A 26275-nucleotide genomic window follows, 5' to 3' on the forward strand; every position below is an offset into this window, starting at 1 on the left:
ATGAAAATAAACCTTAAAGATTCATTTTCTAGTATAATCACTGAAAAACTATAAGTCTATTCCTTGCATATGCTGTCTTGGATACAATATTTTATACAGCATTACATTTGAATACTTGCTACAGGCTCCAGGCAGTATTAATGAAATGTCTTGAAAAGACTCATGCATGAGTTGAATGTTCTACCTTTATTATTCGTATCCACTACTTTCTTAAATTTAGATTTTTAAGGAATCTGTAATTAATATAAAGTAAGGAACAATAAGTAAATACTAATTATTTTACAACTGTTATGAAAGAAATCTTATGCGTCATAATTACTAATAAACAATAAATATTCATTTCATCTGTTATAAGTTATGCAATACGGTATCAAATATTAGAGTAAAAAATGCTTATTGACAAGAAGATTCATTCGTAGTAATCCAGTATTTTTTTTCTACTTTTAATATAGCACATTTGCACAGTCTTGAATCATTTATAATTAATATTCACTTTATAACCAATTAGGTCTCCACCTCGCGTAAAAGTAAATAGCGTCCGCCATGTTGTGTTATATTTGACAGCTACGTTACGTACCTGAAGTGTCAAAAATCTGTCTGACACTGTTTTTTCATTTAACACGTTCCGTGCCACGTGTACCATCGATGGTACACGCTTGCATGTTTACTTAGTGAACTGAACAAATTGTTTACAAGAAATTTAGAACCGAAGAATCAATTTCCACCGCAAGAATGGGCGTTGATAAGTTTTTGTTACGTTGTTATGTGTACGAGAATTAATAATTGCACGTAATACATCAAGTTTTAGTAAAATATCAAAGTGTGAAGATTCGAGTAAAAAAAGCTCGGCACGGAACGTGTTAATTTTCGATTATCTATGACGATTCGCCAACGTTGTCCAGTTGTTTACCAAAGGGATCAGATATTTTTGGAATAATCCATACTGGTGAATTATATGGAGATAAAGGTTGTTGAATTATGTTACTTTCAAGTAAGGAGTTTGTTTTTTTTAATCTCCTCGTTATAAGCTAAAGGAAATTTGTACTGTCTAGTATGTATTTACAGGTAAACCTAGTTGTTATATTATGTTGGCAAGCATTTGAGAAACCTAATCTGTCTTTTGAAAGATGAAATCGATAGGGAAATTCATTAATAATTTCCAGAAGACTGATTTTTTCATTATCATTAAGGTGTTTTAGATCTAACTCTTTCAATATTTCAGTGAATCTTTGAGCACAATCTTGCTCTTTATCCTTTTTGAATTGATCGAGAATCAGATGGATGGGAATGAAATTCTTCGAGTTTAATTGAAGGAATACAACATGATTAATAGTACTATTAATAACAAATAATTTTACTTAAATATTTTGTTTAGTACAGAAAAGTGCTAATAAAATTCCAGGACCAACATTTATTCGCTAAGCATATCCTGATTCTGTGGAACTATCAGTGGGAACTATAATTAAAGTTTTAGTTCAAGGAGGCAAATCATGTGGATATCAATGGATATATACAAGCAAAAGGTTTTTCTCTTTCCCAACTTCTAATATACCAGTTAAATTATCTTTAAATTTTATGGTTGCTTTCTGCTGTAACAAAAATGAAACTCCTAAAATTCCAATTTATTTTGTAGGAAAATTATTTTTCTCAATATTAAAACTGATGGGAACATTATACATAAACTAAGGTAATCTCTCCTACTGTATAGATTACTCCTGCATCAATTCCAGTAAGACCATAAATTTTGTACTTATTAATATTTAAATCTGATTTTAATCCTTTTTGTTTAATTAGATTTAATTGATAATGAGTGTCAACAATATGGAAACTGATGTGAGATAAAGAAATTACAGGGGATCGTTTTATTTTATTTAAATCGAACTACAACAGATTTGGAAGATTTGGTGCATACAATATTTCGGTCAGCATTGCACCTGTTCACAGGTCACTCATCAAGTTCAAATTACATAATCCATTTAAAAATGTTCTATTTACTTTCTCAGCGAAGAGAGAAATTAGCAAACCTAAGGGTTCAAAAGGATGCATATCTTTCAGATTTTGAATTCCCCTATATGATATAATTTCCACTTTTTTACCAAAATCATTTATACTTTTGCACATTCTGTGTCAACATCTCATTAATTCATTTTAATTTTCGTTCATCACTACATACTAAAATTAGATTTGTATGCTAATTTCATTAACTTAATTAATTCCTAAACAGTTTTGGAAGATTTATTTTTAATTATTCTGATAAAACGTTTCGGAGAGAGATATTTATGATATGTTGACTCTCTTTCAGGATTTAATAATGGGAAAACAGAAAAAAAGATTATAATAGGACAATTCCTAAATCAACCTCTTATAATTCTGATTGTACAGACGTTTGATTGAAATTGCTAGTATCTATCAAATTTTTTTATACATAAAGATGGCTATTTTCTGCATTAGATTACATAATCAGACCATTTTTACATTTTTTCTGAGTTATGTGATATTTTTTATGTAAGAGCGTCTTTTTAATAAATTTCTATAACTTATTGTATAATTAATTATCTTATGTTTATACTGGATATATATTGCTGCTATTTCATTATTCAATCTTCACTGTTTCTGGGAATAATTAAGGCGATTTTCCAGGTATCGCCTTAATCTCAAGAAGATAGTTTTTGTATTAAGTATTCTCCTTTCAATAGTTGGGTGAGAGTATTTGTGATTTAGGGTTTGCCTGTGCATGCAACGCTTAAATCGCCTGTCTTTAGTATTTACCTGTATACTCTTGTGACCACGCAGAAACTCAGAACATGCAACTTTTCAAAACTCGACAGATCTTTAGGTTTTTCAAATAATTTAAAATAACAAAACTGTTTTAAATAAAAATAGGAACGTTTAAACAAGGAAATAACTAAACAATTCTATCATTCATAAATTACGACATGCAGCTTTGAAAGATGTTTTATAAGTGAACAACGAAACAAATGTTAATAATGAAATCAATCAAATTTAAAATTGATGGGCAATTTTCCCGATTTCCTATTTTACATTAAAAACTCTCAGCTGCCTCTCTCTCTCTCTCTCTCTCTCTCTCTCTCTCTCTCTCTCAACGATGATTTAAATTATGTTCCTCAGCAACGCTTCTATTCATTTCCGAATCTTGTACCTTGACCTATGTTCACATAATAAGGAAGATTAATAACAATCTGCGTTAGCAAGAATAGGAATAGAAATTGCTTTGCTCTGATTGGCTGATGATTCAATGCTAAGACAGGATTCATTGTGGATTGGATGCGGAATAAATTGGTTAGGATGCTTGCGAAAACTAAGGGGAGGTAGACAAATCTTAGACAAAAAACTAATCTTAGAGTGTACGGACGACGACACCGTGATCTAGAGATTTCGTGGTCTAAGGTTTAAGGTATTGCGTGTTGGCATATTGGTTCTTGAAAACTTCGAGTTTCATGACGTAATCGTGAAATTTTTCCAGCAGATGTCGTTTGCCTCAACCAAGCAGTACATGTACCTACTCAGCACTCAGAGCAGTCGAGCGATTCTATAGAAGTTATGTACGAACAGTTGCGCGAGAAATCTCGTCCTACGTACATGCGCGCGCCGTTCGTTCAATTCCTCTGAAATTTACGAACACTCTCAGCATTCGAAGATGCAGCGTTCCGCCCAACAAGCGAACGGCGATGGCGTTCTCACCTCGCCGCGAAAAAAACAGCGTCTGTCGAATGCCACGGCAAAAGTTACTGTCGTCCTCGGGGCGCAATGGGGCGACGAGGGTAAAGGCAAGGTCGTTGATATGCTTGCAATGGATGCTGACGTCGTCTGCAGGTGTCAGGTGAGTCCGCCATCTTTTCCATTGTCGCTTACCTTTTTTTATTTTTAACGCGAGTCCACGCGCGAACTGTTGCGTTTCGATCGCGATCTACCGATGCTTTCGATACTTTGGGTGACCAGCCTATTTTCTCCGGGATTGTTAACTAACGTTTCTTTCATTTTATCGTTTATTTTGAAACTCCCAGCGAAGCATTCTGTCTTTTCTCTCGCTCATGCCCGCGTCCGCTGATCCGCTCTTCCCTCCTATTTCCTCCCCCCCCCCCCCACATCCCACACCTTTTCGTTAGCACGTGATTATTCAAACACCTTCTATTTTCATGTTTTAATTTGTCGTGTGCAATCGCTTTCTATTTTTATTGCTTGCTCACTTGACAGCTGTCATTTTTACTGTATTCTTACGAATTTTCTGGTCGAATATGGAGTATTTAAGTTAATATGTATACTTTTTGGTGATGTAATATAGTACACTCTGATGTTTACTTTTACGTGACTATCTGTTGAACTGGTTTCAATAATAGAGTTCGATCATTTATTCTCAAAACGTATTTAGAAGAAAAGAGAAATAGAATTTTTTACTTTAAATTTTCTTTGCGTTACATCTCTGAAAATTATACATACGTATACATACAGTGGGTAAAAAATATACATATTTGCACACCTTTTAAAATGGAATAACTTTTTTATAATTAGGCCAAGCGACCTAAATGTTTTTTAGATGTTAGAGGGATTAATTTATTAGAAATGGCTAAAAAATTATTTTCAAAATTGTTTTTTTATTATTGTTATTAATAATAATGAATGGAATAATAATTACCGCAATTATGATATTATAAACAGGGATTGAGGATTATTGGTAATACCATAAATTATCGATTGCAATTTTCAGTTACTAGTTGAATAATTTTTTATCCTCCTATTTGTTCACCATCATTGAAAATACAGGTCGCCTCCAAGTAGTTTTTCAGACCTCAGTAAAAAACGTAAATGATTTAAGAACAAGAATTACAATCGCATGCTGCTCAATATCGGACGAAATGTTAAAAAGACACTATCGGACACAATTTTTAAAACGATTACAAATATGTATTTTCAATGATGGTGGATGCGTAGAAAGATAAACAATTATTCAATTAGTAAGTGAAAATTACAATCGATAATTTATGGCATTAGCAATAATCCTTAATCCTTGTTTATAACATCATAATTGCAGAAATTTGATACAAACGCAACCGACGCTGCTCAACAGCGGTTGCTGGATGCTGGTCGTCGACCAATGCAGGACTTAAACATAAAGTATCGATTTATCTTTATCGAACTCAGAATAATATCGTGTAGCACTTTGAATTTCTCTCAGTGCCTGCTGTTACCTTCTGAAGAAAAAAATATAGCCTCCCATTTAAGAAAATTAGGTCGACCTTCAGATCTCTTGTACTACTCCACCCACAAGAAAACAATTAATATTACATCATGTACCCCGTCCTACGAAACAACTTTTGTACAAACATTTTTTTAATAAGTATAACAATTTCTGAGCACTCTGACCGTATGCGGATTAAATATCGTTAATATCTCGTTAATTTAATAGTTAATAACTAGTAACATTTAATGTTTTTTTCTTGGAAATTAATGCTCTTTCATAATGCCGTAAAAAGATTCGAACATAGAATAATTCTGTAACGAAAATAAATTGCTTATTAAATTTTGTTTTTCTACTTACGTTTATTTACAATTATTCGCTTTCGGACGATATCTATTTTTTTGTGCATTAGAAACTTTTGTCGATAATCTTCTTTAATTCTAGAAAAAATATAAGAAATTTCTGTAAAAACGGGCCACTTTGCAAGAAATGAAATATTATGTGAAAGTCGAAAGCGCCAAAAAGTTCTGCCTAGGCTCAAGTGATGAAGGAGACTTTCCTAAATACAGCAATATACATTAAATTATGTTGTTTGAAATGGTTATATTAGCATTATTGAAATGGTTATTATAGCAGACTCTTAAAGTTTGAAAATTATGCAGCAAGTGTATTTTGAACAATCTCAACGAATACTTTCGCATTTTTTTTTTAAAGTTGTTTACCTAGATACATACTACAGGTTTAAAAGTACTGTAGTGGTTTCAGAAGAATAAATCATTCATAAAAATGATCGGAATGCATTTTATTTCAAACAGGTCAAGAAAATATCCGTGAAAGCAACGTACGCGGTGTTTTGCTGCCATGCAGCCATCACTATCAACACTACCCTCACCTGGCACGATGCGTCAGGGCTGTAGCTGTGCATAATCGACGACGATAATCTCAAACAATAGACGTTTATTTTGTACGTCTTCAATGTTGCATTATTTTTTATAAATTCTGTATAGTTTTGGATATTAATCGCAGAATGATAAAAGACTTCGGCTGTCATACAATATGACCCACGTAACACAGTGATTTATAAACGGGGAGGGTTTGTTCTTGGTCAGTTCTTTTTATTAATAGTTTTATTAATTGTTTTTTTAAAAATATACTATTAGTTCTTTGTTTCTTTTAGTTCTCTTTCTCTGTCTCTCATCGCTCTTAAAATTTTAAAACGTTATGATGAGTAGGCCAAACCGTCCTATACTTATGTATACATTTATGTTTGAAGAAATTGATTGCTTAATGTTTCTACAAAACGATGTCTCAAAAATAACAGCTATTAAGGCAGACAGGCATACATTTGAAATAAGCACTGTTTTCGTGCATCGTTTTAGTCAGAACTTATTTTAGGCGTTCTGGAAGCCTATCTGCGCATCAAAGGTATTGATGCGGTTCTATATTTCGTAGTGAATATTAATGCAAATATTAATCTAATAGTAATCATTGTTATATGTAATGAAACATCTATTGGATAGTACTATTATACGTTGACGATTATACGTAGCTACGGCCCTGAGGCATTGTGCCAGTACCAGACGAGCGATGACTGATGACATCGGTGGCGTGCGTGGCGGCAAGAATCCGCGCACGTTGCTTTCACGGACATTTTCATGATCTGTTCTAAACATGATCCGTTCCGATAACTTTTATCAATGGTATCTTCATCTTAAACGTCTACTCTACACCTACAGAATCTAATACTGTATAGTGAATTCATGACAAAGGAAAGATCATTCTAGAAAAATACAAAAGTATTATTGCGTTGAAAATCCACTAAGCATAAATACTGTATATATGTTATGCAGGAAATTACGAACCACTCTGAAGTTTCCTTGACAATTACTTTTTAGAACAGAGTACTAGCTAAAACCTCGTTTAGGTTACTCGACAGAGTTTTTTTTGATAATATCTATATATAATACGAGATCAGCGTCATCGGAACTGCCTTCCGTAAACGTCAATTTGACCTCTCGTCTTTACAAAATTAATCGCAATCCATACATAAAATAGAAATTAATTAAACATTGCACAATTGCACTATTTATGTCATAATTATCATCAGTAATTATTATCAGTATCATAATTACACTAACACGCTGACTGCCGCGTCACCCATAAGTGGATGAGAAAATTATTTAAAATTTAATTTTGACGTTAATCTATTATAATTTCTTAATTTTATTATGATTTGCACGAGATAAGAATGCTGAAAAAGTAATTGATGCCATATAACTTCCCTTTGCAATTTTAATTCAATTTCAAATACAATCATTTTTCAAATATATTATTCGAATAACGCCGGAGTCTAAAAAACGAAAAAAGTGAAAATTTTCGGACAAGGCTGTACCATTGCTTCTGTTTGCTACCGTCGTAACGCGACATTGCTTGTCATTGTCACGCAACCATGACTAACGAATCCTCTGTAAAGTAGCTATCGACATATTTAATGCCTACCGGATTTTGCAATATCCGAAAATAAAGCGTTTTAGTTCTTGTAACCGGAAGAACGCTACTCCGTACGTTGCCTAACAGCACACAGTGCTGTGAATAATTATAGACTCAGCACATTTTTCAAGAAATCGATATTTCTGTTCAACAAGAGTTGAAACAAATTGTGAATTTTTATAAATGCAAGTTATTTATAACTTCGTACGTTAACACTTTCACCCAATTTAACTAGATTTAAAATTAACGTTAAAAGTTTCTCATTAATAATCTCTTAGAAACAACTAAATTTGAAGCTAAAAGTTTATATTTCGGGTGCTCTTCTACTATTTTACACTTCCACTAAATGTCGTTTTAATCGGTCATAGGTCTCTTTCAGAATGTCCATAAATATGATCTCTCTCTACACTTATTAATTTGTTCTAGAATATTGAAAATTTGCTAATGTTGATACGTGTTATGCTTTCGATTTTTTAAATTCAATTATTTGTAAGTGAAAAACAATATACAAGCAGATTTTATGTATACCAGGTGGAAGAAAATTTATGCGCTGTTTCTTCATGACAACACATGATGGAAATGAAGAATAAAAGTGCTGTGATTTTATTTTCGATCTCAAGTTTTTCAACTTAACCCATAAAATACTATTGAACATAAGATTATCCGATATCTAACACACTTTGAAGATTTAAAAAGTAGCTCTCTTTCGGCTCACGGTACATGTGAAAAGTGCTAGGGGAATGGTCTCGGAGTGGAACTTGAAACTTTTTCATTAAGAACTCAGAGAGTCAAATAATCTGAATTAGAAATTGAATGTGCTGTTGCAAATAGATTGGTAAGCACAAAAGGTTAATAAATAACTGAGTGTCACCTAAAGAACAATTTTTATTCGCCTGCATAAATTGGGAAAATTAAAACAGCCATTTCTGGTGGTACATACAATAGCGGATATGTATTTAAGACCACTTGAAAAACGGTATAACTTATTTTAAAACTGGATTAAATAACTTGTATTTTTTGTTTAGATGATAGAGGGATCAGTCTACTAGACAATGACCTTAATACTTTTTTTGCTATTACTTGGATTAAGAAAAAAAGTAAAAAACTCATGTTTTTCAACATTTTGATCTAACTCTATAACGAAAATTTAAAAAATGCATTTTGTAGATCTCGGTAAGTTACATGCATCCTGAAAATTTCATCGATGTCGGTTGACCTTGACATGAGCTGTAAGAAATTAAAGATCACAAAAATCGCAGTTTTGTTTCGAATTTTGACACTTTCAACCAATAAGTGCAAGAAATCTGCAGTTTTTAAAATCTTTTGACGCTTGTAATTTGACTTTGCATTAACCAATTTCGATGAAATTTTCAGCATACATATAACTTACTAAGATCTACAAAATACACATGAGATTAAAAAACTTTTTTGTCATTCCAAGAAATCGCAAAATTTAAAAGAAGTATTAGGGTCATTATCTAGTAGACTGGTCCTTCTATCATCTAAAAAAAATTCAAGTCATTTAGTCCAGTTTTAAAGAAGTTATACCGTTTCTCATGTGGTTCTAAATTTGGAAAACTTTTCCTTAAATGAGGGAAATGCGGCTATTTATATTTACGAAATACGATCGCTGCGCCTTCTTCTCCCGTAATCGGACATGAGCAATGTCTGCAGCGGTTTCCGGTATCCTTCTTGTCTTGCAGTCGTCACGTGCGTACGTTTTCTTTTCACGCTTGTATTTTGCTTTTGCTTCTGTTCTATATAGTAACGCGATGAAGAGAGTGGAAGCTCTATTATTTTAATAAAACTCTAACATTGATTGAACACTCTCCATTAAAATTATTTGCTAATACTATATTGTAGACTAGAACACTCTAAAATATAGAAACTCGTTGGGATTTATTAGCTTAGATAATTAAATCAAATAGAGTAAATGTTTAGTAAACGGTGGAGATTATTTTCAAAATTATGAATGTATTTTGATCGTTCATCACTAAGTCACACCTAATACAATGTATTTAGTAATATCACGTTATTGCTAGATAAAATATGTTTAGTAAAAGCTATGCATTTTATTTCATCACTAATATTACAAGTTCAAATAATATATTATGGGTAATAATGAAGAAACGAAAAAAACTGTAGTTATGTCAGTGTTTAAGTAATCCAATTGGATGAAAGATTATGACGCATTAGTAACACAAGAGTTTTCATGAAGTTAGTTTTCATTCGCAAAGAGTAGAAGGCTTCTACTAGAAGCAACAATTGTTTTTTTCAGCATCAATAATTCGAAACCTGCCAACTTCGTGCTAAATCTTGTATTAAATATCATTTAAACATACTAGAGTATTTACAAAAGTATGCATCTTTGAGTTTGGAACTCAGAAATTAGAATTGTTTTATCCTGAAAACATTCGTATAGCTTTTCTGATTTACCTAGAAGATTCAAAATGGTCTATTTGTATGGTCTTATAAAATCAATGAATTTTATAGAAATTGTTTTATAGCCTTTGTCCAAAGAAATAAGCTCGTTAATATTTCATTAGCGATTCCTCACCGATTTCGATGACTTTAAAGTCATCAGGGACATCATGGTGAACAACTTTTCTCTGTATATGCTTCCATCACTTGATCTTCTTCTCTGAGATATACGTAAAAATATTTTTTAGAATTTGATAACAAGTTTTCCCTATACACATTAACCATCGCTCGGGCTTCAATATATCCCAGATTCACGTACAAAACTGTTACTTCTACTGTTCCAAGCGACATCTATCAGAAATTGATACCAATTCTTTGACAACTTTAGGCAGTTTTAGATGATTTTAATATCGAGTGTTTCCCTAAAAGTGTTTTCCTAAAAACAACGACAATAATGAAAAAAATTAATTTCTAAATTCGTGTTTGGTGTATTAAATATTGTAAAATTTGTTGCTTTCTCGTTTATTGGGTACCATGATTCCAAATTGGTATTGCTGTTACGACTGACAAGAATTAGCAAGAAGTTTTCTAGGTCTCTGGCAACGTCTAAATTGTTTCCGTTACTATTAATATTGACGAAAAGGGGCAAAGATGAATTTTGGGCAAGGTCCTTGGAAAAGACTCAATTTTTCATAACAATAGCCCTCTTACGCGAAGTTGCAGTCGGCATCGGAGATCGGGAAAAGTTGAAAGACCTATAAAGTTATGAAAACCTAGCTCCTTTAGTTACAATAGATGTTACAAGTAAATAATATATGACAATATTTTTAATGTTTAAACAAAACACCATCCAATAATTCGTACGATTTTGTCAGTTAAGATTTTCTTGATTTCATATCTTTTTACACGATGTTTCGTCGTCAAGGTCACTTCAACGTAATAGTTTTATAAGTAGTTTCATACGAAATAATTTAGACGTTCGATTTAACAGGAACACGCTGTATTGACTCATAGCTTCTTGTCTTGCATGTTTGTTCGATACTCAGCAATTTCTTCTGTGTCCTTCACAACAGGTAATAGTCTGTTAGCAACATCGATTAAGACATTTAATATGTCTCATTTAAAACTTCTATCCGAACAAGTTAAATTCTATGTGTAGATCTTTACAATTAGCTATGGTATATATACATAATTACGTATTTTCCAAGACAAAAAATTATAGTGCATTACAAATTTGTTACGTGGCATCATTTTAAAGAGTTATTCTAAAGTGAACACATGTTTTAGGAGCAATAAAATATAGTCATCACGCGATAAGAAGGCACTTTTGTGATTAGATTCCCCCTCTTACTAGCTGCTTTATTGCCGCAGGTGCCCATCGGTCGCTATTAGTCGACGTCAAACTTCGTCACCGTTTTCGGTCAATAGCGACCGATAGTTGCGGCAGTGGGGCAGCTAGTAAGAAAGAGAATGTAAATACAAAAATGACTTCTTGTCACGTGAGGACTACAGCAAATTCTCCCTAATTGACGCTTCGATTGTGCACAAAAATAGACAATTTGGGAAGAGGAGATACGATTATTCGAGCCTTGCAACTCGTTTTCATAGTTGTTGACGATCGGTAACTATAAAAACGAGCCGCAAGGCTCGAGTAATCGTATCTCCTCTTACCAAATTGTCTATTTTTGTGTACAATCTTAGCGACAATTAGGGATAATTTACTGTATACATATATTACCCGCACTATGTCAATAATTAGTAGATAGGAGGATATTTTTGTGCGAGGTCAACATGTTCTGAAGCAATTGCAAGAAACAAAAGTCGAGTAGAAGTAGATTTCTTCATTTTGAAACATTTTGAACAGCATAAGGAAATTGTCATATTTTGTCTTATATTTCACAATAATATTCACGGTGTAATAATTAGACTTAAATTTTCTTACGTGATAAATTCCTTTTCTGATATTTCATATATTCAGATTTCCAATTTTGTAAAACATCTAAAGTCTCTTTAATATGATTAGCATTATTTTGGTCAAAATTCGACTTACGAAAGATATAAAACCATACACAGTGGGTAATGAAAGTATTCGAATGCCTTTGAAAACGGAATAACTTTTTTAGAACTGGACTAAACGACTTGAATATTTTTTTTAAATAATAGAGGGACCAATCTTCTAGACTGTAACTAGAATGACAAAAAGAAAAAGAAAGAAAAAGCTCACGTTTCTTAACTTTTTTATCTGAACCTATAACGAACATTTAAAGAGCCTGGTAATTTATATGCGTACTAAAAATTTCATCGAAATCGGTAGACCTTGCCATGAACTGTAAACAAGCAAGTAGCAATAGCAAAATTTATGAAAAGCATTCTAGTTATGGTTTAGCAGACTGGCTCCTCTAGCATTTAAAAAAAAAATGCAAGTCGTTTAGTCTAGTTATAAAAAAGTTATTCCGTTTTAAAAGGCGTTCGAATACTTTCGTTACCCACTGAAAACCTAAGTTAGGAAGAAGAATTCAAAGAAAGATATCACAATCGATAAAGTATAATCTGCAACTATAAAGATTATGATAGTAGAGGAGGCTTTATATGTAAAAATATATGATGGATATTATTAGATGGTTCAAATACATAATAATGTAAAATAACATTTGGAAAACATTCATCTATCATATTTAGGTAAATACGAAATATACATCTGTGTGTGCATAAGGAAGAAAATAACTTTTCGGTACCTAAAAGCTAACTTTTCCTACTGCTTTAAAATTGTGATTTAAGTGTTTTCTTAGCAAATATATTCTTTCTTCTTGTTTTAAATCTCTAATTTCACATGTCCTAAAGGAATACTGATAGTTACTTTGCATTAATAAGCATGTTATAAATAACAGTTTATAATTAAAGTTTGACAGTGTGGTCGGGGACGATTGTAACACCGGCAGTCGGGGTCGATACGCCTACGCCTAATTTTCTTTATCTTATAGTTTAAATAAATATCTATATTTATTAGATTAACTAATAAATTTAAAATTGCTATAATTTAATATTATAAATAAACTTTTAGAATGCCTCGTACAAAAATTAAAAAATTAATAAAGGAACCATGGATACAGAAACATACGAAGATGGCTAGGAACCTCGATAACACAAGCAAAATTTGATACCGATTGTTTCTTACCACATATGTTCTTTCGTATAATTTAATATAGTTTTAAATCAATAACAATTTTTTTCCATATATTGTTAATTACCATGATGTATGCTTGGTCTTAATAGGTTTGTTTCTGGATGTTCATTTTAATATCATTCTAATTGTAAGTGAAGAACAAATTGCACGTACAATAAATCATCTTTGGTGCATTTGGGAGCAGGAAGGGAAATCAAACGAATAATAAACGAATAAACGAAGCTTCACATCATCGATGCTACGGTCACAGATGATTGACTGTGTCTGTTCATCGCCGATGCTTTTGCTCAAGAACGCTTTCTAGTGACCCCTGAAAAGGGCCTATTTATAAATTTCTTTCTTACCAGATACAGTTACTCACAAAATTTAGCATATCCTTTACTACCCATTATACATCCTATAATATTAATATATAATAATAATAATAATAATAATATGTATTACTATATACCCTTTAATAACTTTTTTAAAACAGGACTAAGTGACTTGAATTTTGTTTAGATTATAGCAGGACTAGTCTACTAGACGATGACCAAAATGCTTTTTTAAATTTTGCTATTGCTTGAAATAAGAAAAAAATAAACTTCCGATTTTTAACAGTTTTATCTGAACCTATAATGGAAATTTTAAAAATGCCTCCCATAGATCTCGGTAACTTATATGCATGCTGAAATTAAAGATGACAAAAATCGTAGTTTTATCACGATTTTGATCAGAAATTGGAAGAAATCTGCAGTTTTTTAAATCTTTCAATGCGCTCGACTCTGGGTTAACCAATTTCGATTAAATTTTTGTCACGCATATAAGTTATCGAGATTTAGGAAAGGCATTTTTCATATTTTTGTTACAGGCTCAGTTAAAAAAATTCAAATCTAATCTAATCTAAACTAATCCCTCTATCTATACAAAATTCAAGTCACTTAGTCCAATTTTAAAAAAGTTATTGCGTTTTAAAAGGTGTACACTCAATTTTGTGAGTAACTGTACATGTGGGTCTCTGAACATTATGTTCCGGCTCATGTCTGCTCGCGTGCAGCTGTTTGTTTCCTGCCAATTATCGGGCAACCGAGTATAGATTATAAAAAACGCAGATAAATATTAGCAGAATATTCGAAAAATTTAAAACGCATTCCAAATTAATTCCAGGGAGAATATATTACAATTTTCGGGAAAGCAAAAAGCCAATACAGTAAATTCTCTCCAACTGTCCCTAAGCTTGTAAACAAAAATGGACAACTTGGGGAGATGAGTTTTTATAGTCGCCGATTGTCGACTGAAGTGTCGAAACTTACACTGTCACTGATTTAAATGCTATTGAAATATGTTATAAAAGACGATATGCTAAACAACCTTTTCCTTTCAAAAAATCAGAGTACTAGTTTCGGAGCATGTCGCGGTAGCGTATATGCGTGAGCCAGCGGCCGTCAATCATCTATTGTTTCCGTATACGTATACAGTGACGTGCAAAAGTTCCTGGCCAAATGGTTTTAGCAATCTTTTTTTCAAAAAAGAAGTCTTAAGAAATTTTTATTAATATTAAATTTTTAACGTATGCTTTAAAAAATTAATGCGTACGCGTTTATTTGAAGAATAAATAAATTAACATGTTCAGAGGTTCCCGATCAGTGTGTTTAACAAACAAATAATGTTTGTTTTTTTATTGTGTAACAATTTTGCGATATTTTATTTAACACTAGTCATGGGTTTTGCAGCAATAACAGTAGCATAATGGCGAGGCATAGAAACAATTAACCGAGTAACATAGTCGTACGGTATCTTATTTTATTCATCTATTTTAATATTAAATTTACAAAATTTATTTTGTAAAAATTCTGTCTTATTAGAACTTCTACGATACCTCACTCAACCTTTTATCTCCCCAAAGATGTTCAATAGAACATTTACAACAACACTTAAATCCAATAGGATTTAAGTCCATAGATTAAAAAGGCCATGTGTGGGGTCGTTATCATGCCGAAGGTAACAAATTTCTGGTATTCTTCTTCCAGCATGTGGTAGCATTCGGGTTACTAAAGTCTCCCTATACGCGCGCGCGCGCGCGCGCGTAACACCATTCATGATACCTCCAATTTTTATAAGAGGACAACTTCTTGAGTAGACAAATCTCCTCGATGATATTTAACAAACGAGTGTTTGTTATAGTGATGTTATAGAGTGATAGAGTGTAGGTACTGATTGTAGGTACTGGTTCATGTGCCAACTGAACATCGTACATACTGTCTTCCATCGTTTCCAAATGGCTTCAATTCAATCGGCCGAAAATGTACAGCTTTCCAATTTTCAACAGTTGAGTCACAATATTTTTTGACAAAGATTCATCGGGCTATTTTACTTTTTTTGTTGGTTAGTGATTCCTTAACATCAAGGTTGAGAATGCCAGGCTTGGTTGTGCTCCAAGGCCGAGATATTCTTTCATTTGATTTACATTGGAGAGTTCAATGCGTGTCGCTCTTGTGCCGTGCCATACTGTCCGGCCAATACTGTTGGCCTAGTACGTTGGATCACGACCCGAGCCTGGCATGTAAATGTGTTTCGACTCTCACTCTGCCAAATAGTCCTGCATCATGTAATCTTCTTGATACGTACATCGACTAATATTAGCAACGTTTTCCTCTTGTAGTTTTGCTGCGATATCGATAGCTGCCTTCTTTGAATCTGCAAATGATTTCCGTTTCATAACTTTATCAATTCCTTTAATGGTTTTTTGGGACTTCCTTTTTAGGATCTTTATTGACCTTCTCTATATGCCGACTTAAACCCAATAGGAATATCTTTGGGGAAAGATGAAACCTCGAATGAAGAATCATCGATGTTTCAATAAAACAGAATTTCTAATAGAAAAATGGAATAAGATATCACACTACTGCATTACAGTAAATTCTCTCCAATTTCCCCTCAGCTTGTAAACAAAAATGGACAATTTGGGAAGAGAAGATACGATTATTCGAGCCTCGCGGCTCGTTTTTATAGTTGTTGACAATCGGCTACTGTATAAACGAGCCGCAAGGCTCGAATAATCGTATCTCTTCTTCCCAAATTGTCCATTTTTGTTTAGACGCTGAGGGACAGTTGAAGAGAATTTACTGTACATCTAAAACAAAGATAACAAATTGGCAGCTCGAGGGACATTGGTTGCTCCTTGCCCTACTCGCCTTTTTCGCTGATCAACTGAAGTATGGCCCCCTCCATGCCTGCTCAATTCCGCCAACCTAGCGTTCCTGCTTTCAAGCTTTAGTTTCTATTCCTTGTAATTGATGCAAAGAATTTTTATTTTGCATAAAATCATCTGTATCAATTACAAAAAACAGAAGACAGATAAGAATGAATAATTTTAACAAAGTAAAAATAATGCAATAATATTCTTACAGTTTTCTGATATCTCTTCTATCTGTATTTCACTTATCCATTTGTACCATAAATTCATAAAATCCATATATTTATTAACGTTTTTATCATAAAGAAGTAATGATTAATTAAAACGCGGTCATAATATTATTGCATTTGCCGGGAAAACCGACAGAATAATGGTAGAGCTTCTACGTAAAAAATGCACAACTTTTGTTTGAAACATTTTTTTGTAAGTTCAATATTTTTTAAGATATTTAGCTGATTTTTCATATTTATGTCAAGGATAATTTTGTTTTTCTATTAAAATGACAACGTTATACTTCCTTCTGGAAGGAATTTTATTTCATTTAAGAATATCATATTACAAAAAGATGTTTCCAACAAAAGTTGTGCATTTATCTACGTAGGATATGATTCCGAAATATAGATTTATGATAAAAAACGCAAAATGACCTTAAAGTAATCTTGGAACCCATTTGACTTCCCACTCGAAATACTAAACTACATGTATCAGTTTTTTTTTTTAAATCATGCGTCTACGAGATTTTTTACAATCTCAACTTAAATGAGACATTCTGTATACATTCTCTAGCCTTGTATTTATTTCCAGAAACAACAGAACGAATAACGATTGATGTTTTTAGTTCTAATATGTACAATGTATCCTTATTGACGATATCGACCTAAAAGAATGAAAAATGATTAAATTGATAAATTTGTGGCTCTTTAAATGACAACTTCCAATGTTGATCAGAATGTTCCGCGTTGTTTTTGTGGAGAATTGTTTAATTTTCCCTTTTTTATACGATGACGACACTTAAAATAAAAGACAGCTACATATTATGTAGGTGTCGACTGCTGCATGATTCGATTTGGAAAAACAAACGCTACCTTTATATATCAAACATCCTTTATACATTAATTTCAAGAAAAGCAATTATGTCAAACTACGATTATACCCGTCTCGAAACCGTTTAACTCTAGTCTAAAATATTTTCCGGTAATTATTTATCGGATTGTTGTAGCATATGCATGGACGGAATTTAATGGCACATGTGAAGAAAAAAGTTAAAGATCGGTGAGAAAACGCTAAAATAAAGTAAATAATAATCCAATTTTCGGCTAAAATCATCACTTACACAATAATCGTAATGGCGCTATTTAAATTACACTTCCGTAAACAGGAAAACCGTAAAAAATAGCAGTACATATTAAATGTAATAGTCGCTGTATTACGCCACAATAACTTTTTAAAAATTTTGTTGAATGTAAAAACTGCGAACTTACTTTCCTGAGAAAATGACTTTCTATCATTAGTAATTATAAACGGAAAGCTTGGATCCTAAAAAAGTTTGATTGCGAAGTGTAGGAAATTAGTAAGTATTTATATCTATCTGCAGAATTTCAAGTAAATTGATCAAATAGAGATCGTATCGTATAAAACATTCGTGTTCAAGGACAAGATAATCTGACTAATTAAAAAAATGCATAATTGATGCAGGATAAGCAAAAATATAATTAATGTATCAGATCAACGATTTTATAATGAGTATTGAATAAAGATTTCAAGGCGAGGCATTTGCACGATTGCGACTGCAGTAATGGAAACATTTATTGCATCATTCAAATATCAAGTACATTTTCCACGCTATTGCTTCCAGACTAAACTGGACTATGAGGTTTCTGCACTACTAAGAAAAATGTTAAAATGGCACGAATTATAAGACAATAGAAACTTGAGAAAAATTCACTACTGAGCACTCCGCTTGGCCGAAAAATCAATTGTTATTTAAGATAAGATATCTATATAGCCGATTAAGGAACAGGTTTTTTTCGTAAGCCAATAAAACATCTTAAGAATAAGTTTCTGCATTTTAGTAATACACAATTTTTATTTTACAAATACGTATACTCTTACATAAAGGTATTTGAATACTAGTATAGTGTTATAGTGTATACTTGAATATACCGCCAAGGATTTTTTCCCTTCAATATATATTTATTTAAATAAATTGTATATATATATATATATATATATATATATATATATATATATTGCAGTATAGTAAATACGGTATATTAAGTAGAGTATACAAATGTCAAAATACAAAAAACTTGATTGTGTATAAAACGTTGCCTCTGAAGTTAAACAATATAAAAAAACATCGAATTTTCTCATCACATAAGTATTCGAACACCTTATAAAATTAAGTTATAAAAATAAATTTGTTTTTAATTTGTATTACTAGTTTGATACCTCTATTATCTAATTATGTTTTAAGAAGTTTGACATTTTAAAAATTATTATTTATTTATGATCGATGTTGTTTTATATTTCTATTTTACACGAGTTTATAATTTATTTATAGTATATGTTTTTTTGTATTGCAACTTGTATGACTGAATTCAGATACATACCTTTTCTTCTACGTACATCATTGTCAAAATTGGTAAAAATCGTATTTGTCGACGTTCCACATTGATTCCAATCGATGAATTAGTTGCTCACGACGATTTTAACAATGTTTCAAGACGTAAAGACCGTTAATTGTTAATTTATGGATCGCAACGCGCACATCACAATTTTTTCTTTCTCCAAAATCGCTTTTTTTATGCTAAAAAATTGTTTGTTTCAATGTAATAACATTTAAAATTACTTGACAACAAGTGTCACTTTCTTTTTTACAGCAACAACGTCGATAAATTCGATTTTTGTCGTTTTTGACAATGATATCCGCTGAAAAAATCTGTAAAAAATTGAGCCTACCGCTTGTTATAGTACTTCATCAGGGAATTAATATAAAAAAGCAATACTTTTTGTTTTCGAAAAATCAACAGTTTACAACAACAAAATTTGAAAAAATTGTCTAACATGTGGCTGAAGGGGAAATGGGTGGAAAAGAGCGCGATCTAATTTACCCTGTATCTACTGCAGTGTTTAGATTTTGCATAGAGAAGTTTTCATTTGGTCAGGTATTGAACGGTGTAATAGTTATCTAACAAGTCGTCTCTACATGATAGAGCTTGTAAAGCTGAATCTAATGATACCCGATTTTGGAGCCCATCTTATCGCGACGTACGAGGCACCCACCCACTTCCTGCCGCGCAATGCCTCGCTGTGTAATCCGCCTTTCTGGCCTTTTATTAACAAAACTATCTCAAAAACTATAAGTCGTCTGCCCCTAAAACCGGGTATCATTGGATTGGGTATCACTGTATCAAATCTCGTCAAAAAGTGAGCGTCAATGCTGGGGAGCTTCCCTTGTAAGAACAATTTTGACCATCTTATTCGGCCAGGCTATTTCAGATAATTTCATGAAATATTTCTGAGAATCAGAAACATCCAAATGTTTAAAAATATTGATTTCTTATTGAAATTATCAAGTGCCTATATTTATATTGTTATGGTTATTTGTGAAATTCAGGCTACAGCCACTGAAAGGTCAATCGATTTCGATGAAATTTGCATATTTTAAATTTTCCTTATAAGCACAGACAAAAAAGTGAACAAGCGTGAGTTTATTAATTTTTTCTTTTGTTATTCCAAGCGATAACAAAATTAAAAAGAAAGCATTTCAGTTATTGTCTTGCAGACTAGTCCTTCTATCATCTAAATAAAATTCAAGTCGTTTAGTCTAGTTTGCAAAAAGGTATACCGCTTAAAAAGGAGTTGGCTCAGTTTTGCTCCTCACTGTGTGTACTTACAGGGTGTTCCATTTAAAGTTACGCACTTAATGATCTTCTAAACTATAGTATGTTGCAAAAACTGTTTCAAATGAAACACGTTTCGAGGGGGACGTTTTATAATGGTCACAAATTTTTGATAGCTGGGGTGATCCCGAGGTTTTTTTTAAATGGAACTATACCATTTATTATTTAAGCGGATAGTGCATTTCAAAGTGGATTTATTAACCTATAATACTGTGGTCTTTGAAGGTCGTCAAGGTCATTTAATGCTGCTTAAATAAATCTTCGTTAAACGTCCCAAAAATTTATCTTCCTTTGTCGTTCGTGTGTGAATGTGAGGCGAACTCGCGCTACGAAGGTAAACTGTAAAATAACAAATAAATGCTGAAAATGTAATAACAAAGAATAATTTCACGAATGTTCTACTCTGTGTTCTATTTTTAATGTAACATAAATAATCTGTATGTATATTCTTGCGAAACTTCACAGCATTCTTCGTCGTGCGACACAATAATATCCTTGTACATTTTAAAAATACAAGCAACGTAAAAATGTACAAGATTTGGAGATCCAACGTAATTTCGTGGTGTTTTTACTAGAACGAAAAACATTGTTGAAGGAAATTTTATAGAAATAGGTAATCGGTTGAACAACGTTATGAAATTGATAAATAAAAGACATATGTGTACGGAAAGATAAGAATTCATTTCGATTTTGCAGGGAGGAAGCAATGCTGGTCACACTGTCGTAGTAGATGGTTCGGAATTCCACTTCCACCTTTTGCCCAGTGGGATAATCAATGCTGAGTGTACGTCACTCATAGGTAAGGACAGATTTATTTTCACGATTTCGCATTAGAACTACCGGGGCCCAACAAAATACCGGGTTTCAGATCGTTTATGTTACAATTATTAACATCTTATCAACAAGGTCATAGTATTGGAATCCTACAATGACTTACATAAATGATCAAGCATCCTTTAACTCTCGAACGGTGTACTATCCCACAATCGACTGAACGGCAGACTCAGGGACCAATCGGACCCATAAGCTTGGGCCCTTTGTCGCTTGGGCATGCCGCGCGGTATACCCAACACAGTGACCGCTTGGGTTTTCGCTTAGGTCGATGCTGAACGGCTCGAAAAGCCAAACGTCGGTATTCCTCAATAGAGCGATTGGTTTCATTGCTCCTCCTCTCACGTTATAGGAAGTTCCGTACAAACGAACTTCATCTGCTGTCCAGTGTTCCTCCTATGATCGCAAGCAATGATCGATATTGGTCGAAGACGGTGACAAAGGTCAACGAAGAGTAGTAACAAGACCGAGTGAGAGGGAATAATGACAGTACATATACGAAAAAATGACCGTCTCACTCGATCTAGCTACTACCTGCAGTTTGGAGAGAATTTCAGGACTTATTAATTTTGTCCCAGATTCTACTTTAGGACCAAAACTCTGTTCCTCGTACCGATGACTTGGCCTCGCTTGGCACGATTTCTTTTGATATTTTACCGACATCGAAAGAAAAATGAATTAACATAGCGTTTTGCTTTGCAAGTGGAACTGTATCCTTCTCAAATGACACTGAAGAGATACAAAACGCTTCAAACTTGTTCATCTTTGTCTATTCTTCTGCCCAATTGGCCTGTGTCGACGCAGTGGAAACGCGATTTCACAAGGATCGACTCATTCGGTTGGCAAAGCCGCGCGGTTTAGGCCAAGCCAGTAAAAATGAGACTTATGGGAGGTAAACAAGTCTGAAAGAGATGACTCGACATGCTCTATGATTTTTAAATACATATAGGTCCGGAATACGGTGTAAGAAGGAGAGGTGAACTGACTTTCATCTCTACCCCTGTGATCTTACACAAATGAATGTCACAAAAAATTGGAGGTAGGCAACCATAGATGGACTACTCCTTCTACTTTTACCGTGATCCGAAGTTACATGTAAAGGGCCTAGCCGATTAAGATGGTCAAAATTATCTTTAGAGGTTTTTTAGTGAGTATTATTACCGTTTGATAGCTGACCAAGAAAAACTCGTCTGTACAAAATTTTAACCCTGTAACTTATCCGTGAGGGTAATTTAAAAAAAAAATGTAGCTTATTTTGGATATCAAGCTGCATATTACAGAATTTTTTCAGATTTTTCGGTTACCAGTTGTGGTTATTAAAAATGGAAAACCAAAAAAAGATCGGAAAATTGAAAATATCTCGAAAACAAAAATAATATATCATTTTGATATTAATTCCCTGATAAGGTATTATCACAAGCAATGCACTTAATTTGTGCCGCATTTGTCGACATATTTGCTGTGAAAAAGAAAGTTACTACTTGTTGGGTTTACCGTAAGTGTAGATTAAGTAATTTTAAACGTTATTACATTAAAATAAGAATTTTTTTAACCTAGAAAATGCGATTTAAGAGACAAAAAATTCATACATGTTTCGACATCGTCGTTTGTGTGTGAGTAAGGTGGCCGACTGCAGAGACACTTCGCTGGGGTTCAAACTCGGTTAAAAGATAGTTTTTTTTTTTTCATAAAGCACACATTACTTTTCCAATTTTATATCACAATATTTTTTTAATATTTGAAAAATACTTAAAACCAAATACATACAAAAATAGTTTTAGAGTATCTCTTATTTTATCGATTCTTTAACGGTTTATGTTTATCATTACGGCTTTGTTTAACATTCTTTACATTACAATTTATTAATTTAGTTTCTAAACCTTCCGTCTTCAGCAAATATGGGTGGATTACAAAGAAATCGTGGCTAATCTTATCAATTGTTAACTTTTCTTTTAAAGTGACCTGTTAATTACGCAATTATTTATTTGCCATAATAGTAAATATATTTATGAAGTTTGATGGAAATAGACTTATCTTAGTAATTGTGAGCGGAATGCAGCAAGAGTGATGGTCAGTATCCTAGATTATCGTTGTTAGTTTCAGCAGGAATGATAACAATATTGCAATAAACGAACATGTACAGTTAGAGAATCGATCAAATAAGAGATACTTCTAAACTATTTTTGTGTGTAATTTGACATAAATATTTTTCACATATTAAAAGATATGTATTTAATATATTTATATTACATTTAATATATTTACATTATATATTTAATATATTTATATTACATTTAATATATTTACATTATATATTTAATATATTTATATATTAAAATATATTTTATAAGTCATGTGAATGAACCATGTGATATGAAATTGGAAAATTAATGTATGCTTTATGAAAAAAAACTATGCCTCTAACGGGTGTCGAACCCCAGTGTAGTTAAGTAAAATTACTTAATCTAAACTTGCGGTAAACCCAACAAGTAGTAACTTTCTACCTCACAGCAAATACGTCGACGACAAATGCGGCTTTTATTCTTTTTGTCAATGACACAATTCTACGAAAAATCTGAAAAAAATTGTGCACCTTGCTTGTGATAGTAACTTATCAAGGGATTGATATCAAAATTGCACAGTATTTTTGTTTTCGAGATATCTTCAATTATCCGATTTTTTTATTTTCCATTTTTGATAACCACAGCTCGCAACCGAAAACTCTGAAAAATTCTATATGTGGCTTGATTTCCAAAATAAGCCACATTTTTTTCAAAATTTTAAGCCACCGAGGGGGAAATGGGCGGAAAAACGTGCAATCTAATTTACTCTGTACCTACCCTCGTGGACAAGTTACAGAGTTGAAATTTTGCACAGATGAGTTTTTCTTGGTCATCTATCGAGCGATACAATAATCATTAACACGTTCCCTGCCAGACCGTTTTTTGAAGACTTTCCGTTCAAGCCGCGTGGGGCGTATGCGCCCCACGCTTTATATTTGTATTATTTTGTTTCTGGCGTATGCTTTACAATAATTAAAATAGTGCAAAAATCATAATTATCAAGGAAAGGTTGTATAGTTTAACATGCATAACACAGCAAACCAATAAATTTATTTTTCTAGGAATTACTTTAACAAATACCTGGCTGATCATTATTATGCCAAGCGAGTTGCATCCTCACATATAATTTTTTTTATCATGCCTATATTAGTTTAAAATATAACATTTTAGTTAAATTCAAGTTTGTATGCGATTACAAAGGGATGTTACGATGAACTTTGTTAAAACATGGCAAACATAAGTGTGGTTTATCCACACAACTATCGCAGAATGTTACAACTTTTACAGTACTATAGAACTATAAATCAATCCCAGCTTCAGTGAAGCAGTAAGTATTGTGTCAACGACACGCGAATAAATGACTGATCGGAATAAGAGAAATGCAGTTAAAACAAGTTACAGTAAAGAAAAATTTAAAATCACGCCGCGTGGGGCGTATACGCCCCACGATTAAATGAGGGCATCAGCAATAGTATTAAGATGTTCATAATTGACTGCATAATGAATTTTTAAAAAATTCTTCATTTTACAATGATAATACCAAATGGCTTGAACGGAAAGTTCAGCGTGGGGCGTATACGCCCCACGCGGCAGGGAACGTGTTAAAAAACCTCTAAGGGCAATTTTGACCATCTTAATCGGTTAGGTCCTTTACTAACACGGCTACATAATGAGTGATCAATGTAAACACAATTCTGTAAAAACCAGACTGGTCTAAGGACCTAGAGGTTGAACACAATGTCGAAATTCGCTTCCACTATTCCAAAAGTGCTCATTGACAAGACGTATAAATATGTAACTGTAATCAAAATTGCGCCATGTTTGAAATCTTTTTAATAGGAAAATCTCAAAAATCTTCGAAATATGTTGATACAAATTTTGTGAAAAAGGAATAAATGATAAGAAAGTTTTCCATTTGCATTAAGATTGTAATCGATATGCAACCTTTTAAAATGTTCCGTTTGCCTCGACCTACAATTTCTCTTTCTCTTCAACTCGCTATCTTTTTATGCGTTCGGTAAAATATAATATAAAGAATATTGTACCCACGGTCTACATCAGGGCTAGGAAAGGCGGAGCACGCAACATTGTTGCTGCGTGGGCTACGCCTCCTGACTACCGCCGCATTGCTTCCCGCATTGCATTGACTAACCCGCGTTGCTTCCTCCGACTCACAGCAACACAGACGCGTACCGCAGTAATTATGTATGTACATTCATACACGAAAATATTCGAACGCTTACGCGTTTCTAACATTCAATTAATAAAATATATGTGTTAAATTGAAGCATTTGATATAATATGACACATATAACAAGGGATGGATCTTAAGACTGCGTAAACAGAATTAGAAAATAATTCAACAATATATAGCGTTTTTACAGTACATTTATTGTAAACACGTACCAGAAATGGCTCACAAAAGTATTCGACTCTGACAATTAAGAATTCTCGAAGATCGCAGTATATAAACAAACATTGCTCAGTTCACTAGCAGTTAGTCCAAGGGAATCAGTGTCCAAAATTTCTGTCACAATTTTCATTGTTAATAATATAACAAAATGAATCGCAAGAGATCTGAAACAAGCAAATCAGTAAGAGCAAATCATACAGCGAAATCGCACAATTTGTAAACAGAAGCAAATTCATTATATTGTGAAGAAATTTAATACGCAAGGTAACACTGCTAATAAGCACCGTTGTGGGCGTCCAAAAAAGCTGAATGAAAGAGAAGAAAAGACAATTATACGAAAAATCAAACAAGTTCCTTTTACTTCTGGATCGCAATTAGCATCAATGGTGGCTACGCAGTTTCAGAAAGAAATGCATCCAGAATTGTGTCGCCGATTATTAAGAAATGATGGTTTACATGCACGAGTTCCAAGAAGAAAGCCATTTATGATGATTTATGAAGCAAGAAAAATAAAATTGTACGTTTAAAATTCGCCGAAAAATTTATTTATGAAAATAATTCATTCTGGGACAAAGTATTATTCTCTGATGAGAGTA

At 32.8% G+C, this 26275-nt stretch overlaps 1 protein-coding gene and 1 long non-coding RNA gene across 5 annotated transcripts in view; both read left to right on the top strand.

The window, feature by feature from the left end:
• The first annotated feature begins 341 nt into the window (after positions 1-341).
• LOC143260945 (uncharacterized) lies at positions 342-2548 on the top strand. Of its 3 annotated transcripts, none has more exons than XR_013035222.1 (4): positions 342-1523; positions 1634-1687; positions 1795-1921; positions 2303-2548. It is a non-coding gene; the product is annotated as an uncharacterized LOC143260945 (long non-coding RNA). The 3 variants fall into 3 exon arrangements; XR_013035221.1 differs by having other exon boundaries at positions 349-1523; positions 1795-1944; XR_013035220.1 differs by having other exon boundaries at positions 357-1523; positions 1795-2548.
• A 720-nt stretch (positions 2549-3268) lies between these two features.
• The window catches only part of Adss (adenylosuccinate synthetase), a 50449-nt gene continuing 27442 nt past the window's right edge, over positions 3269-26275 (top strand). Inside the window, exons 1-3 of one of the 2 annotated variants that reach the window (XM_076527568.1) lie at positions 3269-3415; positions 3485-3841; positions 21069-21171. In XM_076527568.1, the coding sequence (XP_076383683.1) occupies positions 3659-3841; positions 21069-21171 (286 nt within the window). In that variant the 5' untranslated portion in view covers positions 3269-3415; positions 3485-3658. The remainder of the gene's footprint in view (positions 3416-3484; positions 3842-21068; positions 21172-26275) is intronic. The other variant, XM_076527569.1, reaches the window with a different exon arrangement.

The sequence above is a fragment of the Megalopta genalis genome, unplaced genomic scaffold (genome assembly GCF_051020955.1).
Source record: "Megalopta genalis isolate 19385.01 unplaced genomic scaffold, iyMegGena1_principal scaffold0026, whole genome shotgun sequence".
Taxonomy (NCBI): Eukaryota; Metazoa; Arthropoda; class Insecta; order Hymenoptera; family Halictidae; genus Megalopta; species Megalopta genalis.